The sequence below is a fragment of the Boleophthalmus pectinirostris genome, unplaced genomic scaffold, assembly GCF_026225935.1.
Source record: "Boleophthalmus pectinirostris isolate CB_2022bp ecotype Guang Dong unplaced genomic scaffold, ASM2622593v1 HiC_scaffold_1, whole genome shotgun sequence".
NCBI classification, from domain to species: domain Eukaryota; kingdom Metazoa; phylum Chordata; class Actinopteri; order Gobiiformes; family Gobiidae; genus Boleophthalmus; species Boleophthalmus pectinirostris.
In genome coordinates, this window is record NW_026570970.1 from 39,275,146 (window position 1) to 39,299,076 (window position 23,931).

General features: G+C 43.6%; 3 protein-coding genes across 6 annotated transcripts in view; 2 read left to right on the forward strand and 1 right to left on the reverse strand.

The window, feature by feature from the left end:
* Positions 1–255: 255 nt before the first annotated feature.
* tmem177 (transmembrane protein 177) lies at positions 256–3,499 on the reverse strand. 3 transcript variants are annotated; one of them, XM_020929070.2, is made up of 4 exons: positions 2,939–3,499; positions 2,445–2,800; positions 1,303–1,520; positions 256–1,179 (listed from the first exon to the last, which is right to left on the reverse strand). In XM_020929070.2, the coding sequence occupies exons 2-4, from the start codon at positions 2,698–2,700 to the stop codon at positions 448–450; spliced, it is 1,206 nt and encodes a 401-aa protein (XP_020784729.1). In that variant the 5' UTR covers positions 2,701–2,800; positions 2,939–3,499; the 3' UTR covers positions 256–447. The 3 variants fall into 3 exon arrangements, with proteins under 3 accessions (XP_020784729.1, XP_055017900.1, XP_055017948.1); XM_055161925.1 differs by having other exon boundaries at positions 2,460–3,499; XM_055161973.1 differs by lacking the exon at positions 2,939–3,499 and having other exon boundaries at positions 2,449–2,587.
* Positions 3,500–3,593: 94 nt separating this feature from the next.
* On the forward strand, positions 3,594–13,054 carry LOC110164049 (ras-related protein M-Ras). Of its 2 annotated transcripts, XR_008633276.1 has the most exons (7): positions 3,594–3,833; positions 5,140–5,427; positions 5,657–5,810; positions 6,604–6,703; positions 7,829–7,908; positions 9,083–10,272; positions 11,663–13,054. XR_008633276.1 is itself a non-coding variant. In XM_020929059.2 (6 exons), the coding sequence occupies exons 2-6, from the start codon at positions 5,235–5,237 to the stop codon at positions 9,186–9,188; spliced, it is 633 nt and encodes a 210-aa protein (XP_020784718.1). In that variant the 5' UTR covers positions 3,594–3,833; positions 5,140–5,234; the 3' UTR covers positions 9,189–13,054. The 2 variants fall into 2 exon arrangements, 1 of the variants encoding a protein (XP_020784718.1); XM_020929059.2 differs by having other exon boundaries at positions 9,083–13,054.
* Positions 13,055–17,126: 4,072 nt separating this feature from the next.
* The window catches only part of dnajc10 (DnaJ (Hsp40) homolog, subfamily C, member 10), a 25,184-nt gene continuing 18,379 nt past the window's right edge, over positions 17,127–23,931 (forward strand). Inside the window, exons 1-7 of the mRNA XM_020929065.2 lie at positions 17,127–17,392; positions 20,362–20,580; positions 20,928–21,090; positions 21,639–21,689; positions 22,733–22,815; positions 23,165–23,296; positions 23,638–23,731. Of these exons, the coding sequence (XP_020784724.2) occupies positions 20,374–20,580; positions 20,928–21,090; positions 21,639–21,689; positions 22,733–22,815; positions 23,165–23,296; positions 23,638–23,731 (730 nt within the window). The 5' untranslated portion in view covers positions 17,127–17,392; positions 20,362–20,373. The remainder of the gene's footprint in view (positions 17,393–20,361; positions 20,581–20,927; positions 21,091–21,638; positions 21,690–22,732; positions 22,816–23,164; positions 23,297–23,637; positions 23,732–23,931) is intronic.

Here is a 23,931-nt window from a genome sequence, read left to right on the forward strand (position 1 = left end):
AGCACTCCAGGGCGGTTAAGGATCCCCCCGTGTATCCTTGGTAAATGAGCCAAACAGAGGAGTCGAGTGTGGAGGACGTGAGAGATTTGGGTGACTTGGAACACCAGTGGGCAGAGCTCTGAGCATGTGGATCTCACTGAAGTGGTTGAGAGGCCAAGCGTCCTGGTAACTGGGAAACACCTTCTGTGTGACATCAAGAGCGTGAAGGAGGGAGCTACACACTAACGGACAAAGAGATGAATGAATCTGTGAAAGTAAAATTCAACATGTTTATTGTTTCTTCCAAAACCTCAGTTACACATTATTTACATGTTAAATAGATTCTGTCAAAAAGCGCAGTTTTTATACAAGTCCACAAACAACCAGGCAAGTGTCCACAACAGAGGACACGAGCAGAGGATCTGTGCAGATCATGACCTGGATGCGGTCCCTCCGGGCAATACGATGTTAGGCCTTCTCCTGGGTGATCATGGCCTGGATGCCGTCCCTCCGGGCGGTATAAGGTGCATGCTTAAGTTGTAGTAGGTTTGCAGGAAACAGGTTACCGTTGGGGGCATACATCTCTTCTCCTTTCTGACCCATGAGTGACCGCAGCGTTCTATTCCTGGACAGGATTTTATCGTAAAACTCCACACCTCCGTTAGCATAGAGTGGGGAGACAGCGGCTGCGCGGCGGTCCGAGCTGTAGTCCACAAACTGCCCCACAGCGTCAGAGCACAGGAAGTATGAAACAGCACCGAGGCAGAGAGAGAGAGCGTTCACCGCCACCCTGAACACCATAGGCCCACTGTGCAGACCAAAGACCTGCTTTAAGAGCACGCTGTAGACCCAGACTCCACCCACACACGCCGGCGCCACCGCCGCACTCAGCACCGGGAGGCAACCGTCCAGCCGTGCTACCTCACGAGCCAACGCAAACTTCTGAGCGGGTTCAGAAAGCACCAGGGCATGTCTGAGGGCAGTGCCTGTGGCGCTGCTCCAGTCCACGGCGCGGCCGTTGATGAAGATTGTTCGGTCGGTGATGCCCGTGGTGTCCTCTTCGCTGCTGTTGAAGTTGGCAGGGATCCCCACATGCACACCAGAGGGCAGAAGAGGCAGCCCCGCTCCCACAGGGTGGAACCCGAACGACGCGAATGCCAAGAACTTCTGCGGAGAACTGACACAATAGTCTTGAAGAACCTGGGGATGGGATCAGGAGGGAGGAAGCGATTAGTGACTCAGTAAAATTATTATGAAATATTATAAAGGTTATAGTATCAGGTCTAAACCTGCACTAAACCAGGACTAAACCCAAACCCAGACCTGTTGGAAAAGTTTCTCCAGCTTTGGGGACAGCTGGACTGGCTCTCCTTTAGACCAGGCCTGGTACAGGGAGCAGAAGGTCTGGTCTGGGACTAGGTGCTGGACCAGGTTGAGTCCAAAGAGTCCAGAGCAGGTGGAGATGAGGAGAGGAGAGCGATACTTCTGCATCAGAGCAGAGACACGTAGCCAGCCCGACGCCATGGCAACAGGACACAACACTGCAAAACAGACAAACAGACAAACAAACAAACAAACAAACAGACATGGTGTTATTGTCAGCGGATCATCTCAGGATGTTCATATTTTAAAGGTCCAACTACACAAAACTGACTTTGGTGAGTGTGAAGAAACCCTCAGTCGTCCAGGTAGAATCCATGGCGAGTTTTGCCCAGTCGACAAACTGAATTTTCTCCTCGTCATGACTTGGGTGATCTTTAAATCATGTTATAATCCTTTTACCTCCTAAAAAACACACCTGTTGTGTTTTGTTTCATTCACACGTGTTTGACTAACACTTTGTTATTACTCTGTCTACATATCCAAAACTCAAAATGCTATGTTCCACTTTGTGATGTCATGAACTGAATTCACTTAACTTCCACGTTAACAGTCCCTTTTACCTTTATTTCAGTAAAATTTGGCAATTCCAGGGATGAAATAATGCAAATGATTCCAGTGACGTATATGGAGTTTAAAAACGCAGTGGAGCACTTCCTGTATTGCCACATGACATCACAAGGTGGACCAGAGTGTCTTTTGTTTGAAAGAAGTACTGATGTTTCCCCTTTGCCATGGTTGCCAATCATAGATCCATGTTGCCAATTCGAGCACAGTGGACAGCAGGACTGAAGGGACACATAAAGCTGACATGACAGACCACACTAGTCTGTGATTGGTTAAACCCACCTGTCACTCAGTCGTAACAGAGGCAGAGGAGCTGTGTCTGAGGGGTTGGACACGTCTGGAGCGGAAGACACTGTTAACTATGATGCACTAGTGCTAACCTCTCTGCCATTAAATACCCCACGTGCGTCACCACTTCACCAGACTTCACCAAACACCAGATCTGACTCGTCACGTGTCTGATTTTAGGCCACATCTTGTCACAGTAACAGCAGTGATGTAACGGACATGAATCTCACCCACACAGCTCTCACGTGCACGCGCGCTCTCCGCACGAGGCTCCTCTCGCCGTGACACAAACACGCAGACCTGCGCTGTTGTGGGGTCAGATCCTCCCGTGGAGCGTGGATCTGTAGCTCTCTGGTCCTCACACTCCGGACACTTTCCTAAGGACATCCATGACGCTGCCGTAACGCGCTCCGTCCGTGCACTGCCGTATGGACAGGCACAGTGTTTACGACAGTCACGTGGCTCACAAAAGCCTCCTGACCTCATTTTTATTTTTATACTAAAACAAGGAACTAAAAGTGGGCATTAAAAGGAAGTATGTTTCAGTTTTTTTCCTCGAACTTAGAGCAGCTCTCTCATGCGGGCTCTGAAAAGACAAAGAAATAGTTCTTTATTTTTTAAGTCACAAGTGAATGTACAAGATTCACTTTTGTAATAAGAAAAATGCTCTTAAATTATGACTGTAAAAAGATGTTTTTATGAATGGGTGAGGAGGGATTCGAACCTTCAACCCTGGTCACACATCAGTCCGTATGTGTTGCGCTCTGCGTCTTTAAGCGCATCACGTCGTTTCCCTGGCAACACGGACAGGAGACGGAGACGAAAAGAATACACCGTAATAAAATATATTACACGAGCCAACACCGATTTACACTAGAACTTTACAAACAGGCTGTTCATAATTACACTTATACTGTTACTGCCGTATTTACAAAATGTGACTGTTCGGCCTCTCCACTTCTATTTATGTAACCTACCTGCAAGAACCTCCAGGACTAAACCAGGACTAAACCAGGACTAAACCACCAGGACTAAACCAGGTCTAAACCTGGACTAAACCAGGACTAAACCTGGACTAAACCTGGACTAAACCAGGACTAAACCAGAACTAAACCAGGATTAAACCAGGACTAGACTAAAACGGGACTAAACTAGGACTAAACCAGAACTAAACCAGGACTAAATCAGGTTTAAGCCAGGACTAAATCAGGTTCAGGCTAAGTCTAAACCAGGTGTAATCCAGGTGTGGAGTAGATGCTGTCTAAAGTGTCTCCTCTCCGTCTGTTCCGTTTCCGGCGCGGTCCCTTTAAAGCGCAGCGTAATGGGAGCGTCCATTCCGCGCAAAGCAGAAGCGCAGCAGCCGCGTCTCTGCTGCGTTCCGTTCCGCAGTGGCCGCGTCCAGTCCAACAGTGGACCGTCCCTTCCGTCAGATCCCTCAGCACACCGCTCCTAAACCGCTCTGAAAGCGCGTGAAGCCCCCCGGTGGCGCGCTGTTAGCCCGCTCCTCTCCGGTCCTCCGCGGCAGCCAGAGCCGAGCAGCGCGCCTTGTTTTCGGACAGATGTGAAGCGGAGCAGCGGTGAGATGTGAGGCCAGTCCCCCGCCTTCGTCTGACTATAGGGTGAGTATTTCTCTTAAATCTACACGGAGCGGCTCTAACGGAACCGTCTGTGCACTGGCTACACCAGAATCAGACCCGTTTGAGTCTTTTCTGGCCCCAAAACGCGATGACAGCGCAGCGGATCCGCTCAGAGCCGGAGCAGAGCCACATAACAGAGAAAAGAGCCGTTTTAGTCGCGTGAGGAGCCGAAGCGTTTGCGGAAATCCATTTTTGAGGCTGGAGATGAAAAAGGGGCGGACACTGGCGGCGGAACCCACGGTCGGGCCTCGGTTTGGGAGATCTGGGCTGTGCTGTCACCGGCGCGGCAGCAGAAGCTCCGGGGACGGGACTGTGTGTGCTTGTACCGTTATAATGGGAATATGAGGCCCGTTTAAGAGACCGGGAATAACGGGAGACACGGACACACGCGCCTCCTGCGCAAACTGACTCCAGGAACGGCGAAACGGCTCACGGTACCGGCGGCTCTGTGACCCGAGTCCGTTTAGATCGGGTTTAGATCGGGTTTAATCCCGGTTTAATCTGGGTTTAGAATGGGTGTAGTCCTGTTTTAGTCCTGGTTCAGTCCCGTTTTAGTCCCGTTTTGGTCCTGGTTCAGTCCTGGTTCAGTCAGTGTTTTGTATAATAGCCTTATTGTAATTTAGTTACTCATTATTCTGTCACGTTTAAGTCCTTGTTTAGTCCCGTTTTAGTCGTGGTTTAGTCCTGGTTTAATCACGGTTTAGACTGGGTGTAGTCCTGGTGTAGTCCTGGTGTAGTCCTGGTGTAGTCCAAGTTTAGTCCTGGTTCAGTCAGTGTTTTGTATAATAGCCTTATTAATTTAGTTACTCATTATTCTGTCATGCTATGACCATATGGAGATTAAAGAGAAAAGAACCAAAACGGAGCAAAGAATAGAACCAGGACTGAACCAGGACTAAAGCAGGACCACCTTGTGCTATAGTCTGGGTGTTTGGATCAGAGCAGAGTCAGAGGAAGGAAACATCCTCTTCCCCCCATTGTTTCCAAGGGTGAGGCCCGAGAGCCTCCTCCTGTGTGTCAGATGCCCTCCCGTCCTCCTGTGTCTCTGTGTGTCAGATGCCCTCCCGTCCTCCTGTGTCTCTGTGTGTCAGATGCCCTCCCGTCCTCCTGTGTCTCTGTGTGTCAGATGCCCTCCCGTCCTCCTGTGTCTCTGTGTGTCAGATGCCCTCCCCTCCTCCTGTGCCTCTGTGTGTCAGATGTGCCTAGATGATTTTTTGTACCTGCTATGATTGTATTGTGCCCTGAATAATCACAGTTATTGATGAAGCTGATAACCTTGACCCCCCAGGACGGCCCCCTGCCCCCTGCCCTCTGCCCTCTGCCCCTCCCCCCGCTGCTCCTCTGATTCCCTGCCCTTTGCCCCTCGCCCCTCTGCCCCCTGCCATGGCGTCCAGCGCGGTGCCCAGTGAGGACTTGCCCACGTACAAGCTGGTGGTGGTGGGTGATGGGGGCGTGGGGAAGAGCGCTCTCACCATCCAGTTCTTCCAGAAGATCTTTGTCCCGGATTACGACCCGACCATCGAAGACTCCTACCTCAAGCACACCGAGATCGACGGGCAGTGGGCCATTTTAGATGGTAACTGTGCTCCTGTCTGCTCCTCTGTGTCTGCTCCTCTGCTCCTCTGTCTCTGCTCCTCTGCTCCTCTGTCTCTGCTCCTCTGTCTCTGCTCCTCTGTCTCTGCTCCTCTGCTCCTCTGTCTCTGCTCCTCTGCTCCTCTGTCTCTGCTCCTCTGCTCCTCTGCTCCTCTGTCTCTGCTCCTCTGTCTCTGCTCCTCTGGCTCCTCACACACGTCTGTTGGTTGCAGTCCTGGACACGGCTGGTCAGGAGGAGTTCAGTGCGATGAGGGAGCAGTACATGAGGACAGGGGATGGGTTCCTCATCGTTTTCTCCGTCACAGACAAAGCCAGTTTCGAGCATGTGGACAGATTTCACCAGCTTATCCTACGAGTGAAGGACAGGTGAGGCAGATGTTTGACCTGATTCAAGTGCATATGACATTTGCCGAAAGTTTTACAACAACACAAAGCAAACTGGAATGAAAAGTAGAAAAATTAGTTGAAAACGGCAGGATGTTGCAAAGTTCTAAAACTCACACTAGGGAGAATTCTATCCAAAGGTTCAGCACAATTTACACACACACAAAAAAACATTTTTCAGACACATGATTTCAACAAAATAAAAGTGTTTTGTTTTACGTTTATTTGTCAGATAATCTTTGTGGACATTAGAGGAGTTTTAGCTCAGAGTACAATATGGTTGCTAAGTAACAGTTTTGGAATTCCTTAGTGTGATGTCACGATTTCCAACCATTTTTTTTAAAGATGCATTGTGTAACTTTCCTGGTGGAGGGTCCTTTACACAATGCACCTTTTAAACCAAAAAAAAAAAAAAGTCATAGGACTTTTAATATCTGTAATTCTTGGGTCTGTTCACATGAAACAAACATCTGACATGATTTCATTCACTAAAACTGTGGAAAAAAATATTTGTGCACAAGTTGTAGTTACATAAACAAGTCCATGCATAAAATAGAAAATCAGGTTAAGATGTGTCTGTCTCACCTGTCCTTTCTCTTTGTCTCATCATGCCTTTCCTTCCCCATTCTCTCCTTTCTCTCTCCTCTTTTTCTCCTCTGCCCCCTCTCTGTACTCCCTCTCTACCTCCTCTCTTTTCTCTCCATCCTTTCCTCTACTTTTCCCTCCCTCCTCTCTCTTCCTCATCCTCCCTCCCCCACCTCTCTCTGTTTCTCAGGGAGGCGTTCCCCATGGTGTTGGTGGCAAACAAAGTGGACCTGGTTCATCTGAGGAAAGTGTCTTCTGAGCAGGGCCAGGAGATGGCAGCAAAGCACAGCGTCAGTCTTACTTTACACTTTTATTTAAGGCCACACATTGCTGGCGCTGCTCTTGGTCTCTTAACATAGAAGCTTATTTCATTTAATCACCTCACATCCATAGAGTTCTATTTTACATTATTACACTGTAACTTCAAAGGTTGTTTTCTCAAAATGCATTTCTCCTACAGCGACATCAGGATCAGCCCTTAAAGCAGCACCTGCACGCACAAAACGTTTGGATTTTGACAAAAAGTACAGAAGGATGTTTTATTCAAGTCTGATTTATTCACGTTTTAATTTCAAACTTAGGCAAATTTAGAATTTTTAGGCAAATTTTCAGTCAGATCTAGTTTACTCAAATACTAAATAAGACATCCAAAACCCTCTTTGTATAATTTATCTATTCAAATTTATCTGTATCTAATATGTCAACAAAAATAAGCAAGGAATTTAAACTTTGCTCTTTCCATTTCTCTGGTTTAAATGTCCCAAAATGCTCAATTGTGTCACACAATAAGTGCCTTATTTTGTATAAAAACATTACATGATGAAAAACGTATATGTATATTTTTGTCTTACATTTATGTGAGTAAACTACAGTTTTAGTTTTAAAATTATATTTAGATATTTTCTTAGGCTGTCTCGCCTAATAAAAGATCTGTTTCTCTCTTAAATGTATGAATGAATGCGTTAAACTCCTGATTCTGCTGCATTTTGTTGTTTTCATTTGAATTATGTCTGAAAAACAAATACTTAAAGCCACAGTTTTTAGCCAAAAAATAGACAAACAAAACAAAATATGTCCTTACTGTCAGCGGGCTTGCATTTCCACAAACCTGACTCTTGTTTAGCCTTTCAGAGGGCCTCTTCCTGCTTGTTTGCATCGACATGTTCCACAGTATGACATTAAACTGATTTATCTCCATGGAGAATGTTCTGAAGTGTGGCTTTAATTTTATACTTTTAGTACTGAACTCCAGGGATATTTCTGAGGAGGACATAAGACGACATTTAGAACAGGGTTAAAGCGTCACTGCGGAACATTTTATCACATTAGGGATGGCAGAGGGCAAGACTCAAAGGAAGATTTTTATCTTCACAAGTTTAAGTATTGTTCCGTTTGTATGTTTGTTCCTGTTGCAGATCACTTACATAGAGACCAGTGCCAAAGACCCGCCCATGAACGTGGACAAGGCGTTTCACGAGCTCGTCAGGGTCATCAGGTACATCACACTACAACCACATCCATCACGTTCATGTTCCTTCATCCCAAACACGCCTGAAGACGTTTTACATGTCATCCATGTCTATGTCGTGCATGTATTCAAACCCTCCTTATGGTTAGCTATAAAAGCCTGTACAAGGCTCCGCCCACAAGTCTACATCGCCCACGCTCCCACACGACAATCCTCCATAAATACACAAAAACATGACAAAAACTGTACATGACAACTTGACAAACCTGATGCTTTGTGCAGGAGTTTCATTAGTGGGATGCACAGTGACTGTATTGTGATAGCGCTCTGAAGGGGGAGTGACGTAGTGGCGAGAGCAAATAGAGGGGAAACTTAGAGCATCAAAAATTAAAGTGAAACTTAAAGAAACATGTTAATACATTGTTTTCAACTTATATAGCATTTTCAAAACAATAAAAGTTTACATGGTGAACTAAATATATTCTGTGTTACACTCAATACCCCACAGTGAAAACCCCCTCTATAACACAGTTATAATGCAGTTATAATGCTGTTATGAGGAGCACAGGAGTCACACTGCAGCTGTATGCACTGAAGAGGACAAAGAGCACCCTCCTGTGGTCAAACTGTAGAATGCACCAGCAATCTGGACAAGTGCATGAAGCACAAGGCATGAGAACAGATGAATAACATTTACATACAACAACCTACAACAAATGGGACTAAACCGGGACTGTATCAGGACTAATCTAGGACTAAAGCAGGTCTATAAACCAGAACTATAAAACAGGACTAAAGTACTTTTAATTTGAACATTTAAAATCACAATATTGATGTAAAACAATTGACTTGCATTAGAAAACTGTGGCGTTTGTGGCTTTTGTACAAAATGACCACACAATGCTGTTGAGTCCTACATGTATCACAGATTAAAGAAAGTCAAAGTGGAGAAGGAGGTAGATTGGAGCAGTGGTGCCCTGAACAAAGGAGAATATAGATGACTCAGACATGCATGAATCATTCCAAATACAAATTGAGAGGATCATTGAGAAGAAACCACTAGAACATGTTCCAATGTGAATAATAGATCTGATTTAAAGTCTAATGAGGTGAATAAAGATACTTTCGTGAAGTGAATCTAACCTGTCACATGAGCTTTAAATTAATATTTGATGTTTTATGTTTGCTTGTTTTTTAACAGGCAGCAGGTCCCAGAGCGACACTTGAAGAAGAAAAAGAAGATGAAGTGGCGAGCAGAGAGAAGCGCAGCCCACCGCCACAGAAGACTCACCTGCGCCCTCCTGTGACCACAGATAGAACTGCACCCACACACTCACCTGCACCCACACAGTCAGCAGCGTCCCCTAGTGTCCCCAGCACACTACAGGAGCACAGACCCAGCGCTCTCATTGGTCTGAGTGGTCTGATTGATCTGCACTCTGATTGGACGCTTGTCCTTTGACGGACGCCTTGAGTGGACCACAGTGAGCTGCACTCTTCTCTTCTCTTGGATACATGTCCGTGATGTTCTGTGATTGGTCGATGGGATATTCTTTGCTCTGACTGGGTGAAATGGGCAGGGGCTCGGTCTGACTTTATTCTGATTGGACAAGAGGGAATAATTCTCCTGTGAATGGATGCCACGCCTCTCTCAGTGTTTCTGATTCTTCATCAAGGAACAGATCATGTCTGTGATCGACTGAGATGTCTATCGGAGCCTCTGATTGGCTAAGATATCTATCAGAGCCTCTGATTGGCTGAGACGTCTGTTATAGCCTCTGACTGGCTGACTCGCCTCTTTCAGAGTCTCTGATTGGCTGACAGACAGGTTTAAGAGCACAAAAGGATGTTCACGTGGAGGAATTTCATGCAGTGGTGCTACTGTCTTTTTTGTCAATCACAATTTTCAGGAAAATCTCATTTTCTTTTATTTAAAGACAATTTTTACAGAGGGACATGAAAGTGTGAAAGAAAGATGCAGTGAAGCAGAAGGGAGGAGCAGGTTTAAGTTCATGCAGACGGTTCAAACTCTGAGATCCTCAGAGATCAGGGCCATGATTTTGGATTAGAAAGATCTCCTGTTCACCTGTGTCATAAACCCACCCAGAGCATTCACATGAGAGACTGAAATCTGAACTCATCCTAGAATCCCATGTATTTCAGAACATGTCTGTGAGGTTTGAACCACTTCATAAAGAAACAGCACAACAGTAAACCACAGGAGTCATCCATGTTCACTGTTCAACCCTGAAGCTCAAATGTTAAAGCTGCACTGTCTACCTTTTTTCTGGTCTCCATGGAGATGTCATTTTTTGCCAGGAATATTCCACAGTATGGCATTTAACTTCTAACCCTCCTTGGAGAAAAGCAGGCGAGGTGACCCGGCTCACAGTAAGAATTTGTTTGTCAGTGTAGTATTCTACCAATAAAAACACGCTATTAAAATCAATGTAAAACAGTGGGGCCAATCAAATGGTGGTTTTAATAATCGAGATTTTGACAAAGTGCTAAATTGTGAAACTGAGGATTATTTAAAGTCAAGTTTATTCCACAGTAACTCTGCACTGTGCAATTAAACTATTCACTCATTCTAACTGAAATGATTCTGATTAGACAGAAAGATCAGACACATGTAACTGAAGGCAGGTAACAATTTTTTAAAGAGGGGATATCACGCAAAAATAATATTTAATATTTTGTTTTAACTTTGTTGCCTCATCAAAAACATGCCTCAAGAGGTTTTAGATATCATCCATGCATGCTTGAGTAATTTAGCCCTGTTCAAACCCTTCTTCTGGGCAGCAGTACAAGCCTGTACAAGACTCCGCCCACAAGCCTACGTCACAATTTCCCATAAATATACAAAAACATGATACAAAACTCTACAGAACAACTTTACAAACCTGATGCGAAGTGCAGTAGTTTCATTTGCAGGATGCACGTGATTGTGTTGTGATAGCGCTCTGAAGGGGGAGTGACTTAGCATGGGTAATGCTAACTCCCTCCCACTTATTGTATTTTCTAAATTACAAAAGTTAACATGGTGATCTAAATCTGTTCTGTTACACTTAATAACCCCTCTTTAAAAGTGTATGTGTGTAATGTGCAGTGGGTGAGGAGCTGATCCGGGCCTCTTCTGTTCTGTGTGTGACAAGACTCTGAATGATGTTTAAAGTGCATATGACAGGTGCATATGACAGGTCAGACAACTCTCTGAAACACACTTAACATGAAGAGATTTAAGATTTTACAAAAGAAAAGCTGTTTTGTCATTTTGGTGTCACTATCCACTTCTGACTTGGTGGTTGGACACGGGCAGCAGATATGACATACAGTATGTAGTGATATGTTACCTAGCAACCACATTGTAAACAAGGGCCAAAACCTAAAAAGTCTAATTTCTACTGTAGATCTAATTAGACTAATAAATATACATGTCAACATCTTGATTTAGTAAAAAGAAGGTTTAAAGTGTCAGAAAAAGTCCTTTCTTGTGTGTAAATTGTCTCTGTACTTTGGATGGAGTGTTGATGACATCAGCAGAGGGATTCTGTTTCACAGCTCAGAGCTACTTCCTGTATTTTCAACTCACTGTCACATGACTGATGTAAAACTATGATCAGTAGTGATCACAGGTACACTCCCACTTAACTAAAGTCAGTATTAGAAAATGATATGAATCTGTAAAATGCACTTTAAATTCTGTGGAAGCAGCAATGATCATTTAGAGTTTTTAGACACTTCAATGTGGTTCTGACACTTTCTCTTTGATTTTCATCAGATACATCAGAACATCTGCAGATAGACACATTTGACCTGTCCCCATTTCAAGCTAACACTACAGGGATACAGGAGGATGGGAGGGCATCTGACTCACAGGGATACACGGCTCAGACTGTTACTGTGCACAGCGCCCCCACAGTCCTGCTCCTGCATCTCGCTGGCAGCGGTGTGCACTTTTTTCGAAACATGGTGGTGAATGTGGTGACGTGGCTTTAAACTCAAAATGCTCCAAAACCAAAGGAGTCATTTTAGTCCAATTGTGAGAATGAAAATGTCCAGTGTTTGTCAGCACCATAGACTCTATATGTGTGTGTGCATGCGTGTGCGTGCATGTGCGTGTGTGTGTGCATGTGTGTGTGTATGTGTTAGGATTGTAATTAACTAAAGACATACTGTATCTCTCTGTATCTGACCCACTGCACTCACAGGCAGTGGTGGAGTTTGCTATTTGGAGGCTCTAGGCAAACTTGAGTTTAGGGCCCTCACTTATATGCACCCTTTTTTGTTTTGTTTTTTAATATATTTATTGTCTGTTTCTCCCCATTGTTCTTGAGACATGCACATCTCTGTTTATTTGAATTATGGTGGATTGGAAACTTGTCTTATTAGTTCGGGCTAGAAAACCAGTGCTGAAAGTAGTTTTATTTTTTTCTTATGATTATTGTTTAAAAGTAAAACTACTCTCATTTAATGTCATATTGAGAGAAAATCTAATTGCTCTGAGGCCTCAACCATTAGTGGCACTGAGGGCAATTGGTTGGGGGCCCCTCCAGGTTTGAGGGCCCAAGGCAGCCGCCTACTTTTGCCTAAAGGTAGCTCCGCCTCTGCTCACAAGACGACACCTACAGGGGGAGTTCATGCAAAAACTATTATTTATGCAGATTCAACTTGTAAATCATGAGTTTAATCTGACTTTTTACAAAGAAATACCAAAAATACAAAATCTGCAGCTCACTCACTCTCTTCTCCTTTCTGCTGTGTCCTCTAGACGCCCTGACGATCGATTAATACACATTTGGTCGACTCAGACTCCGTCAGCTGATTAATCGACTAAATGACTAAAAGCCTACAGCCCTAGTCTGTGTGTGTGTGTGGGTGTGGGGGGGTGTGTGTGTGTGTGTGTGTGTGTGTGTGCGTGTGTGTATAGACTTGTACATAGAGTCTATGGTGAACATGGAGCCGCGGCACAAGTGCTCTTACCCTGAATGTCACGTCTCTTTATACTTTTCTATGGAATTATTCTCAGTCTTTAAGTGTTTTTAAAATGTAATTTATTATTGTATGTTTTACTCTTCTGGTCAGTCCAGGCACAGTCCTGGTGCAGACCTGGTTTAGTCCTGGTTCAGATCTAGTCTCTATCTCTTTGGTTAAAATAAATCTCATTAAAATGCTCCTTTGAATTTGTCATTTATTTTTGAATGTTCTTCCTTAAATCAGCTCATCGTGCTTGCATCTGCATTTGAAGAAAATCGCCACCAGGTAAGGCTCAAAATGTCCCATAGCATTTTATAACAGACTGTAGCTGGGAAAGGATTGTGAGGAGCGGGTCTGTCAGCTCTACAGCGCGGGGGTGGACTTGATCTGATCCAGGGGACTTGTTTATGAACATTCTCCATCAACCTTCTCACCTGGACAGATGACAAAGACACTGGGCTGGGCTGCTCTAATCTATGGATTTTGTCTGTTAGACAAAATGTGGGTTTCACTCAAAGTGACAAGGGCTATCAGTTATTTCTGAAAAGTTCCATAAATAAACTGGTGTGTATATTATTTTTTTTCTGAGCTTCAGTGATATCGTGACCTGCACACTTTGGATTAGGTTAACCCAAAAGCTGATAAGTATTTTGTTTTCTGCCATGTGAAGCCCATCAGATATTGATATAAAGCAGTAGTGCGCAGTCAGAGCAATCAAGGCCAGCAGTGTTTGACCAATAACATCTAAAATCATTGTGTGTCAAAAGTATAATTAAATAGTTTCTTATAGGAATTATAGAAAATATGGTGTTTTCCTGTACGACACAGAAAGTATCACATCTCTAGGGCTAATAATTTCACACTTGTAACTGTACACGTGATTAAGACGATATGATCATTTATCTGTTTGCACACAGACATGCAGCACTAGTCCAGTGCCTGCATGTCTGTGTGCTTTACATTTCTCACATATTTAAAGCAAATGTACTTCAGACGTATTCAGTAAATGCTGATCTGATCAAGTCCATAAAGTCTGTGGGTTTGTACGCTACATCACATTTAAAAGCTGCAGCATGCTGCATTAAAATGAAGTCCATATAATATATTCCATACCTAGTTGTCTGTTTGGCCTTTTGACTTTCCAGTTCATTCAAATAAGACACTTCATACAGAGAAACCCGAGAGGAAACAAATATTGTCATTCCTTTGATTTCACATCTTCTATTTTGTTCCCTAGGTCACTTCATCAACATACAAATCTTCTCAACAAAACCATAACAGATGTAAGAGGGAGCCAGGCATACCACGTCCATGACAACAGAAGAGTGTAGAATGCATTTTCTTTCATTTGTGAGCTGTAATATCAAATCTATGCAGAATTTTAAACTGAATCATTTTGTATCTTACACATTTGGAGGAGTTATTTAGTTATATGTAAGTATAACAGCCCACTGGTCTGTTGTTTGTTTTGTATTTGGATCTGCTCTAGAGTCAGTCTGCTGCATTCAAAGAAAGTGGGACATTTTAATCCCTGAAATTGTATTCACTTTCCATACTTTACAATTTGGCCCAAACGAGTAATATTCTTCCCACAGCAGAGTGATTTGTGAGGGGTTTATCCCGGCTGAAATGGCTGGGCTGTACCAGAGGGAGGCTTTCTTCTTACAGCCATCTCCAACTTTTTCATTTAGAAGATTGGGAGTGAGGAACATATTTTCAGTCTTTATATGTTTCATATGAAAATTGACAATAAATATTTTGGATTGAATGGAACTGAAAAAGAAAAGACAGTCTTGTTAACATATTCATCTTCAATATTGCTCCTATCTCCCATAATAATACTGGTAAATCTGACCACCATTTCAAGTCTTCTGTAATTACGACAGTATTGTCTATGACTGATTTTATATTAATTGATAAATATCTCATGCCTTGGAGTTTCCACATAACTTGGGTTGATGCAGTCAGGACCAATCAGAACAGAGGTTCTACTGCAAGGGTCTATCGACCTGGGGAGGTGGGAAATCTTCGGCTTGTGGACCTAAAGAGCCTGACAGGAGTTGATATTTGTCCTGTAGTCTTGACAGAGGCACAGGGATTGTTGTTGATCAGAACCATTGAATGCATTTAGGCCCAAATCCTTATTTTGATAAACCATTACATAAATATGACTTTATTGTGGATTATTTTCAAAGATATATTTAAATTCAGATTATTGTGTACATTTTATTCATTTTAAAAAGTAATTTTGTCATGTTATTTCAAGAAGACAATGAGCAATGACAATTTTAACAATAACAATTCATTTTCCAGCTTTCTTAACGGCTTTGTCCAGAGCAGTGAGCTGTCATCACCATGATCAAACACACGAGGAAGAGGCAGCATTTAGTTTACAAAAGAAATAAACTAAAGAAAATATTTGTTTCCATATAAATACTAGTCAGTGATACATGAATGTTTATTTTGTTCCAGTATCACTGCTCACTTTTAGTCACAGCCCAGATGGAGACTTGGTTTGGCCCTGGTTTAGTCCTGGTGGAGCTTAGCTATCTTAACTCAGTCCCAGGTTTGATATGGTGTGTGCAAGTTGTGACTGCATCCCAACACAAACATTAACATGCTAAGTATCCAGAAAGGAGGGGCACAGTGGGTGGCTGAGTGACTAACACTCATGCTGCACAGCCAGAAGGTTCTGGGTTCAACTCCTAGACCTTTCTGTGTGGAGACTGAATGTTTCTCCTGGAGTCTGGATGGGTTTCCTCTGGGCACTCCTGTTTCTCTCCAAAACATGCACCAGGTGAAATCCATGGTCAGTATTACTTTAGCTAAGAAGCCCTGACCAAGCCTTGGAAATGCCCCAGTGGTACTGAAGAATGGGTCAAATGCAGAGAGCAGATTTCCTTAGTGTACCTACTGATTTGTTAGTGTACCTAAAATCTAAACTAGACCATTTTTCTGTGGTGGAAGTTGTTCTATTGCTTAGAGTTCTTAAGAAGCTTTCCTAAACAGGAAAAAGTTTTTCCCAGGCTGATTTCTCCCTCAGACTTCCACTGCATTGATATTTAGCAATTAGGAAGGCACTGTCAGGCACTCAAACTGCACCATATTAGTGAAAACAGTGAAACCACTGCGCTGGTGGTGAGTGCAGTGACAGAAAATGTCCAAATAATTTCCCTTGTGGATCAATAAAGTGTGTCAAAGTGTAAGTTTTTACACTATAATTTAATTCAACTCAATGTAAAAGTATTCAGAAACAGCACTGTTGAGGAAAATAACCCTTTCCTCGTGTGTTCATTAGTTTCTGCTTAGACAAAAAATTACACTTGAAACAGAAATAAAGTCCAGATCATTGACTTATTCCAATATTAGAAAAGTCATACTTGTACAAGGAGTCTGTGCTGACATTCCCATGCAGAGACTGAATATTTACGCCTATACAATGACATTTATATGCAAACTATAGTGGGAGGCGACCATGGTTTAGACTTAGTGCCTCTTCGTTGGTGCACAGACCAGCCAGGCCTCTTGGCACGTTGCACAGTCTCATCTGATTGTGACAAGGATCCCCCGGCTTCATCTCACTCCCCTCACGGGAGTCTCGCTGGTCTGATCAGGGTGATGAGTCATGAGTCAGTATATCCCTATCAATAAGTCCTTGCCCTGTTTAGTTAATTGATTAGACATATAGATAGAAATAGAATATCTTGTACATGAACTGAACCTATCTCTGCATCCCTCAGCTGTAATCTAGTCCCTGTTTTCTGGGTCATTGTATAGTGAATTCTAATAGTACAATAATGAAATATAGCAGCACATCAATAACTGTACAGCAGCACATCAGTTACATCATAGCAGTAGTTCTACACCACCTAAGCCTAGTTATTTATCCTAACTGTACTCTGATTAGATTATGTGTCAGAATCAGAATGTTACCAAATATACTTTAAAGTATTCACTAAATAGGCTTACATTTTCAGAGAATTCTTCCCATGACTGCATATAGTGTGCTGAGAATGAGAACAGTGGATGTGTGTGTCTGTGTAAATTCAGATGCTCTTTTTCAGAGTAAAATAATTCACAAAGACAAATTCAGAGCCGTTTAAAATTCTAATTCTGATGGAACAACTTATCTTCCATATAAGGCTCAGTTTTATGTTCTTTTAAATCTCAACTTGTACTTCATGTTCCGGTCCAGCAGAGGGCGCCACGCTTTCACACTGCGGGGAGCTGCGCATGCGTGCACCGTGCGCTCTGGCCACAGCGGAAGAACTGGCATTACTTCAGTGATGGACGTTTTGCCGGTGTTTGTCTGCGCCGCGCACTAAAACACCGCTGTTTGCGCCACTCCAGACCCGAAAAGCACCGACATCTCTGCACTCTGCTTCTGCCCGTCCACACGCGCAGCGGACGGATCTCTCTGCGGGCTGTTCCTGCGCTCATGCCCCGGAGAACAGACGCTAAACCCGGTGTATCGCGCTCGGATTTCTCCTAAGGGAACGCATCACTTTCCCACGACAGTCTCCTGACCTGTGAGGTGAGAATGGCTTTTGTAAGCGCCATGATTGTGCGGTTCTGGCGTCCCTTTGCCTGGGCTTGCCTTGCCCTACTTCTGACCTACTTTGTTCACACAGACGCACGCCCTCCAGAACTCCTCCAGAACTCCTCTAGGATTTCATTAGGCCCATAGGAAGGGACAGTGGCGTGTACGTGTACTTGTAGCAGAAGATCAGCGGGGTCAGCCCTATGTTCCCTCATTTCTAAGATTTTTTTTCTAAGATTTTTCTCAAAATGAAACTCTAAGTCAAGTAATTTAAAGGGACGATTCAGAGTCATTTCACCCTCGGGTCTTTTTGCACCATGACCTCTACATTACATCTGTAGTCAACTGCTGGATAATAGGTCGGGTGTAACTACCAAACTAGGAGAAATGGGGATAAATCTGATCCAAATTGATGTTAAGGAAATGTGGGAACATAGGGCCTAATTTTGGAAAAAAAAAGAGAAAGTTAGTAATGAGGGAACATAAGGCTGAGGGATCAGCCTACAAGTGCAGCTCTTGATGTGACCTGTGCTGGTCTTTACAAGGGATGCACCCATCCAGCTTTTTCAGTTCCAGTACCGATATCAACAGATACCGTCCAGAGACTGAAACCTGCATTTATTTCCTTAAAACAAAAATCAAATAAGACAAAACATATCTAAATGTGTTTATTTCTCTCTCAAGTAATGACAGAACAGTTTTGTCTAAATCAAAATCAAACATTATGAGACTTTCTGGGCCAAATATGACCAATAAATAGTCTTATTACATCAGTGTGCATGTTCAAAGAGGATACCGCCTCAACCGATATTTGGAAGCCAATATCCGATCTAGGAAATGTGTCAGTATCAGCACAGATTTCCAGTACCAGTATCCAGAGATGGGAACTTGGCAAATAGTGACATGGACTGGACTTGAGACTTGACTTGACAAAATGGACTAAGACTTGGCACTCGACTTGAAGGTCAGTGACTTGGGACTTGAGGCCTGTGACTTGAGAAGTCTTGATGCTTCTCCTAAAAAATATATGTTTTTAGAAAATACTTTTCTCTTTACAGCTGATAAATGTGGTGCTTAATTTTACAGGAACAAACTGGATCATGCCCCTCCCACTTCTGTTTGTTGATTTGGTTGTAACTGACGTACTGTGAGATAGTATCTTCAAATGTACTAATGTAGTGTATGTAATGTAATGTAGTAATATACAGTAATATACAGTACAGTACAATACAGTAAAACAGAAAGAACTACAAAGAACAGAACTCTTCCATTTCAGTACAGACTATCTGACAAATTAACTGTTAAAGAATTCAATCTGAATTCTTTCTGTTCTGACCATAGTGATTCACACAAAGATCGTGTCAAGACATTTAAGTAGAATTTATCTTAAAATTCATATAAATTCCCAAAATCTAAGCTGTATTTGGGATTTTGGTTTAAAGACTTGAAATGACTTGAAGCTCAAAGCAAATGACTTGGACTTGATTTGAATTTATGGGCCAGTGACTTGAGACTCGACTTTGACTTGGAGCCCTGCAATCCCGCGGGACCCGACCCAAAACAGTGCGTCGCGGGACACATTTTGAAAGCTCACTGCGGGCGCAGGAGGGAGCGGGATTATACAATACGGGAGCGGGCGAGTGGGATGATAAACTCCCACAAACTAAATATGAGTGTAAAGTAAAACATACAAATGATGAATATAAACATATCATGCATCATTTGTGCTGGATATTTTATTTGGCATTAATAAAATCATTTTAAGTAGCAGACCGTCCCCCGTCCCTTACGCAGCGCAGACTGTCCCTCCTCATGTATGTCACGTGGGCTGTGCCACTAAACCAGGTCTAAAAAACAGGTCTAAAAAACAGGTCTATAAAACAGGTCTAAAAAAAACAGGTCTAAAAACAGGTCTAAATCCAGAACTGAAACAGGAGTAAAACAGGTTTTAGCCAGGATTTATCCATGCTGCCGGACCACCCCTCCCCCGATACGCAGCCCAGTTCCTTTCGCTTCTCCGTGTTTGCCAGAGAAAGCAAAGGTTCCCATCCTGCGGAACTTGCGGGTGGGAGCGGGACAAAATATTGCAGATGTGGGTGGGAGTGGGACTGAAAATTACAATTCTTTGCGGGAGCGGGCGGGAGCGGGACTGCACAGTGCAGGAGCGGGCAGGAGTGGGACTGAAAATTCTGTCCCGTGCAGACCTCTACTTTGACTTGCCTGCATTTGACTTGGGACTTGACTCAGACTCGAAGTCAAAGACTTGAGACTTAGTTGAGACTTACAAAACATCGGCTTGGTCCCACCTCTGCCAGTATCAGGTCAGTGCATCTCAAGTCTTTACGTTACGTAATCCCTCTGGTCAGTTACAAACCAACACTGATCTAGGTATTAGGTCGTGTTAAAGGTGCACTGTGTAACTTTTGTTATGGAGGGATTCTGTCCTGTCTGTCTCCATGGAGATGTAAGTTCTAGGAATTTTCCACAGTATGGCATCATGGAAACAAGTCTGCGGACTTGTTTCTTTTATTAAGTCTTTTTGTGCAAACTATCACAATGCTCCACATTGTCTCAGATGATGACTATACAGCGGGCACAAACACAATACATATTCTTGAAGTACAAATCGCCTTAAACACAGAATTACCAAGTTACAAGTATGTAGCTAGTTGGACGTTAATTAAAAAAGTGTTACTGATACAGATGTCTCTGTAATCCCTCAGTCGTCCAGGAATGATCCATAGCAGAACGACACAGTTCACACTTCGTGCAGTTCAGTAGAGCAGAACTGTAAACAAGTAGGTGTGTTAGTGTCAGTGTAGATAGAAGGCAAAGAAGGATCTACTTGAATGAGCGGCAAAATGTTGTTTTTGTCTCGTTGACAGAAGTGAATTTTTCTCCTGCTATGTTACTGATACACTTTATAAGTTAGTGGTGTGTCTGTGTGTTTTGTGGTGTTGCAGTGGATAGTGGAGATGGGCGTGCGCTCCGGCCTCTCTCATGCCCTCCTCCGGCTCTCCTCAGTGGGGCTGATGGTGTTCTTGGGGGTGCTGGTGCTTGCTGTGTGGGCAGAGGGAAGAGACTTCTACGCTCTGCTGGGAGTGAGTCGAGGGGCTAGCACCCGAGAGATCCGCCGTGCCTTCAAACAGCTGGCCCTGACCATGCACCCGGACAAGAACCCGGTCAGTATACGCAACAGGCAGCTAGAGTCCACACAAATCACTCTGCACCACATCATACACTTCACAGGATTGGACTCACAGAGAAAACTGTGAAGAAAGAAGTCAGAGCAGTGTTCCCGTTAGTTTTACTGGATTGGCAGGTGGGGTTTGGCCACATACAACCAAGTGCTCATCATACACTTGTGCCTGCTTCAGGATAACACTATGCAGCAATAGATTATACAGATTTATAAGTAAGGCAGCTAAAAAAATGGAAAGGTACCCAACCCTAATCATTGAATTCTATGACTTGACTCCTACACCTGCTCGGTGTAGTATCCAGTATAACATTCTGCTGATTTCCTCAGGGAGACGCGTCGGCTCATGAGAAGTTCCTTCAGGTGAACCGGGCCTACGAGGTTCTAAAGGACGAGGACCTGCGCAAGAAGTACGACAAGTATGGAGAGAAGGGGCTGGACGAGCAGCAAGGCGGCCGATACGAGAGCTGGAACTACTACAGATACGACTTTGGTCAGTGGTGCTCAGACTGAACACACTCCTCATGGTATTGATACTTTCACATCACTTTGACACCACGCTGGGGGTGCTCTACTTGTATGTCTATGGTGGAAAGTTCAGCAGTTCCATGGTGACACAATGCACACATTAACAAACAAATACAAAAAAGTACAAAAGAACAACAACTACAAAATGGATTTAAACAGCATATATTAAGGAGCGTTCATGCTCCTGTTTAGGAGTTTGATTTCTAACAAAAAAGGAGAGAGTGACTCACTGAAAAACTGCAGACTTGTTTAACAGCACAAATCACCTCACCTGTTGTAGTTCCAACTAAACCGGCTTTTTCACATAGCAAAGCACTGCTGCAACATTGTTAGTGGAATCTAATTAGTATCAAAACAAGACATTAGTCACACATAATTCTTCCCTACAAATTCACGTTAATTCCTGGGCCAGGCTGCATGTGTGAATGAGGTTTAGGAGAAATGTGTAGAAGACTACTGCGCCGTTAGCAGCATCACTTGAATGCATGTTCCTAACCTTCAGTGTCTGTGCAGGGATCTACGATGACGACCTGGAGATCATCACTCTGGACAGTGGAGACTTTGGTGAGTTCTAGTTCATCTCTATGGTCATGAGCTCTGGGTAATGACCGAAAGGACGAGATCGTGGATACAAGTGGCACACATGAGTTTCCCTCGCAGGGTGTCTGGGAGCTCCCTTAGAGCACAGGTAAGGAGCTCAGTCACACAGGAGGAGCTCAGAGTAGAGCCACTGCTCCTCCTCGTCAAGAGGAGCCAGTTGAGGCTCGGGCATCTGTTCCAGATGCCTCCTGGGCGTCTCCCTCGGGAGGTGTTCATGTCCCACCAGGAGGAGGCCCCGTGGAAGACCCAGGACACGCTGGAGGGACTATGTCTCTGGGCTGGCCTGGGAACACCTTGGGGTCCCCCGGCGGAGCTGGAGGATGTGTCTGGGGTGAAGGAAGTCTGGGAGTCCTTGCTTAGACCGCTGCCCCCGCGACCCGACCCCGGGTAAGCGGAAGAAAATGGATGGATGGATAGTTCATCCCTGATGACATAGAACTGGAGTTAAATTCATAACTTTTGTTTTCTGTCAGTGCCTATGATTTCTACAGCTGTATCAAACAAAAGGAATGCCTTCCCCTGTTATTTGGCCCTAGTATTTATTTATTTATTTGGTTGATTTAGCAGGGACAGTGTACATTAATCATCATTTCCCTAAATGTACCACAGTTAGCCAGAGAGGCGATTTTTCATCTGACCTCCCCGGACAGACCGTAAACATGGTCACACTGAATCATCATTAGATGATCACATAAAGAACTAAAGAAGTCATTGGTGTGAAAAGATGCACAAAGCGTGACTACACTGCTCTCTTACAGGGTAATAGTAAAACGGACTGTGGGTGAACTTGTAGTAAATTTAAATTATACACAATTTGAAGCTTATCATCTCAGGTTTCTAAATGGAAAGTAATGTCTATGTCTCATCATCATTATAATTCTCATTAAATATCAATTCACCTATCTATTGTTAGACTAGATTTACTGCTGACAAAACCCTGCTTATGTTTATCCTTCCTTAGCATAAACACACACTGACGTGCCTCTTGTGGTTGTTGTATGTTTCAGAAGCAGCTGTGAACTCTGGAGAGATCTGGTTTATCAACTTCTACTCTCCACGCTGCTCCCACTGTCACCAGCTGGCTCCCACGGTAACTGCTCTGCATGTGTCAGCGAAACCCGTCCTGACAGGAGCATGCACAATTTGGGATTATCTTTTTCACAGTGATGACTCTGCAGCTCATAATCACTCCATGTTTAATATCTCATCTATTATCTAAATGTAAATCACTATTAAGTGCAAGGGGGTCATATTATGCTGGGATAGTGAGGATTCAACTAGATTTCAGCACTGAACCTGGCAACACAAATAAGACGCTAAGCTGAGACCGAAATTTGAATTATCGCTTCAGTTAATAATACAAATTGGGAAATCAATTTCTCTTTTAAATGAAATGTTCCCATCACTGAGCAGTCGTATATGTGTACTTTTTGTGTCAGTGGAGGGAGATGGCCAAGGAGATGGACGGTGTGATCCGGATAGGAGCCGTCAACTGTGGGGACAACCACCAGCTGTGCCGGAGGAAAGGCATCCACAGCTACCCGAGTCTGTACCTCTACAGAGCAGGACAGGTAAACACACCAACCACCAGTGGCCCATCACACTGGGAAACTCTAGCGTGTTATACAGTCAAAAGTCAAACTTGTGACTGGTAGTGTATTTTTTTGCCATAGAGCTCCATCTATAATACACATGCACAATATATATCACAATTCACTGGAAATGATAATCTGAGTTACCACAGCTGTCGAATTGCAAAGGTTGCAATCATTTAGATGTTCTGTACTTTTATAGAAAAATCTTGTTGTACGTGTAGTTCAGACTTCTGCAAACGTGTTTTCAAATGAATGGGGCTCTTGTATGAGTTTGTCAATTCAGAGGCCTGTCCCTGTGTTTTGGTCTTGTTCTGCAGACTCCAGAGAAGTTCAGTGGGGAGCGCTCCAAAGACAACCTGGTGCGCTTCTCCATGCAGTTCATCAGCACCGTGGTCTCCCAGCTGTGGCACGGTAAGGCTCTGCCTTTTCTTATCTGGGCTTGAAATGGAAATAATCTGTTGTGGTATAATGTGATATAAAGGGAGTACACAGACAAAACAATTTTTTTTATTTTTTTTGCATTTTATTTAATTTAACAACGTCATCTCTAAGAGAACTAATAACACATGACTGATTCCGTGTGAGATGTCCCTTGCACAGCTCTGTCAAGG

Coding starts and splice junctions, on each gene's coding strand:
- LOC110164049 (XM_020929059.2), top strand. CDS start 5,235: ATGGCGTCCAGCGCGGTGCCCAGTGAGGACTTGCCCACGTACAAGCTG. Junction 5,428..5,656: donor GCAGTGGGCCATTTTAGATG/GTAACTGTGCTC, acceptor TGTTGGTTGCAG/TCCTGGACACGGCTGGTCAG. Junction 5,811..6,603: donor ATCCTACGAGTGAAGGACAG/GTGAGGCAGATG, acceptor TCTGTTTCTCAG/GGAGGCGTTCCCCATGGTGT.
- tmem177 (XM_020929070.2), bottom strand. CDS start 2,700: ATGAGGTCAGGAGGCTTTTGTGAGCCACGTGACTGTCGTAAACACTGT. Junction 1,521..2,444: donor TGCACGTGAGAGCTGTGTGG/GTGAGATTCATG, acceptor TCTGTTTTGCAG/TGTTGTGTCCTGTTGCCATG. Junction 1,180..1,302: donor TGGAGAAACTTTTCCAACAG/GTCTGGGTTTGG, acceptor TCCCATCCCCAG/GTTCTTCAAGACTATTGTGT.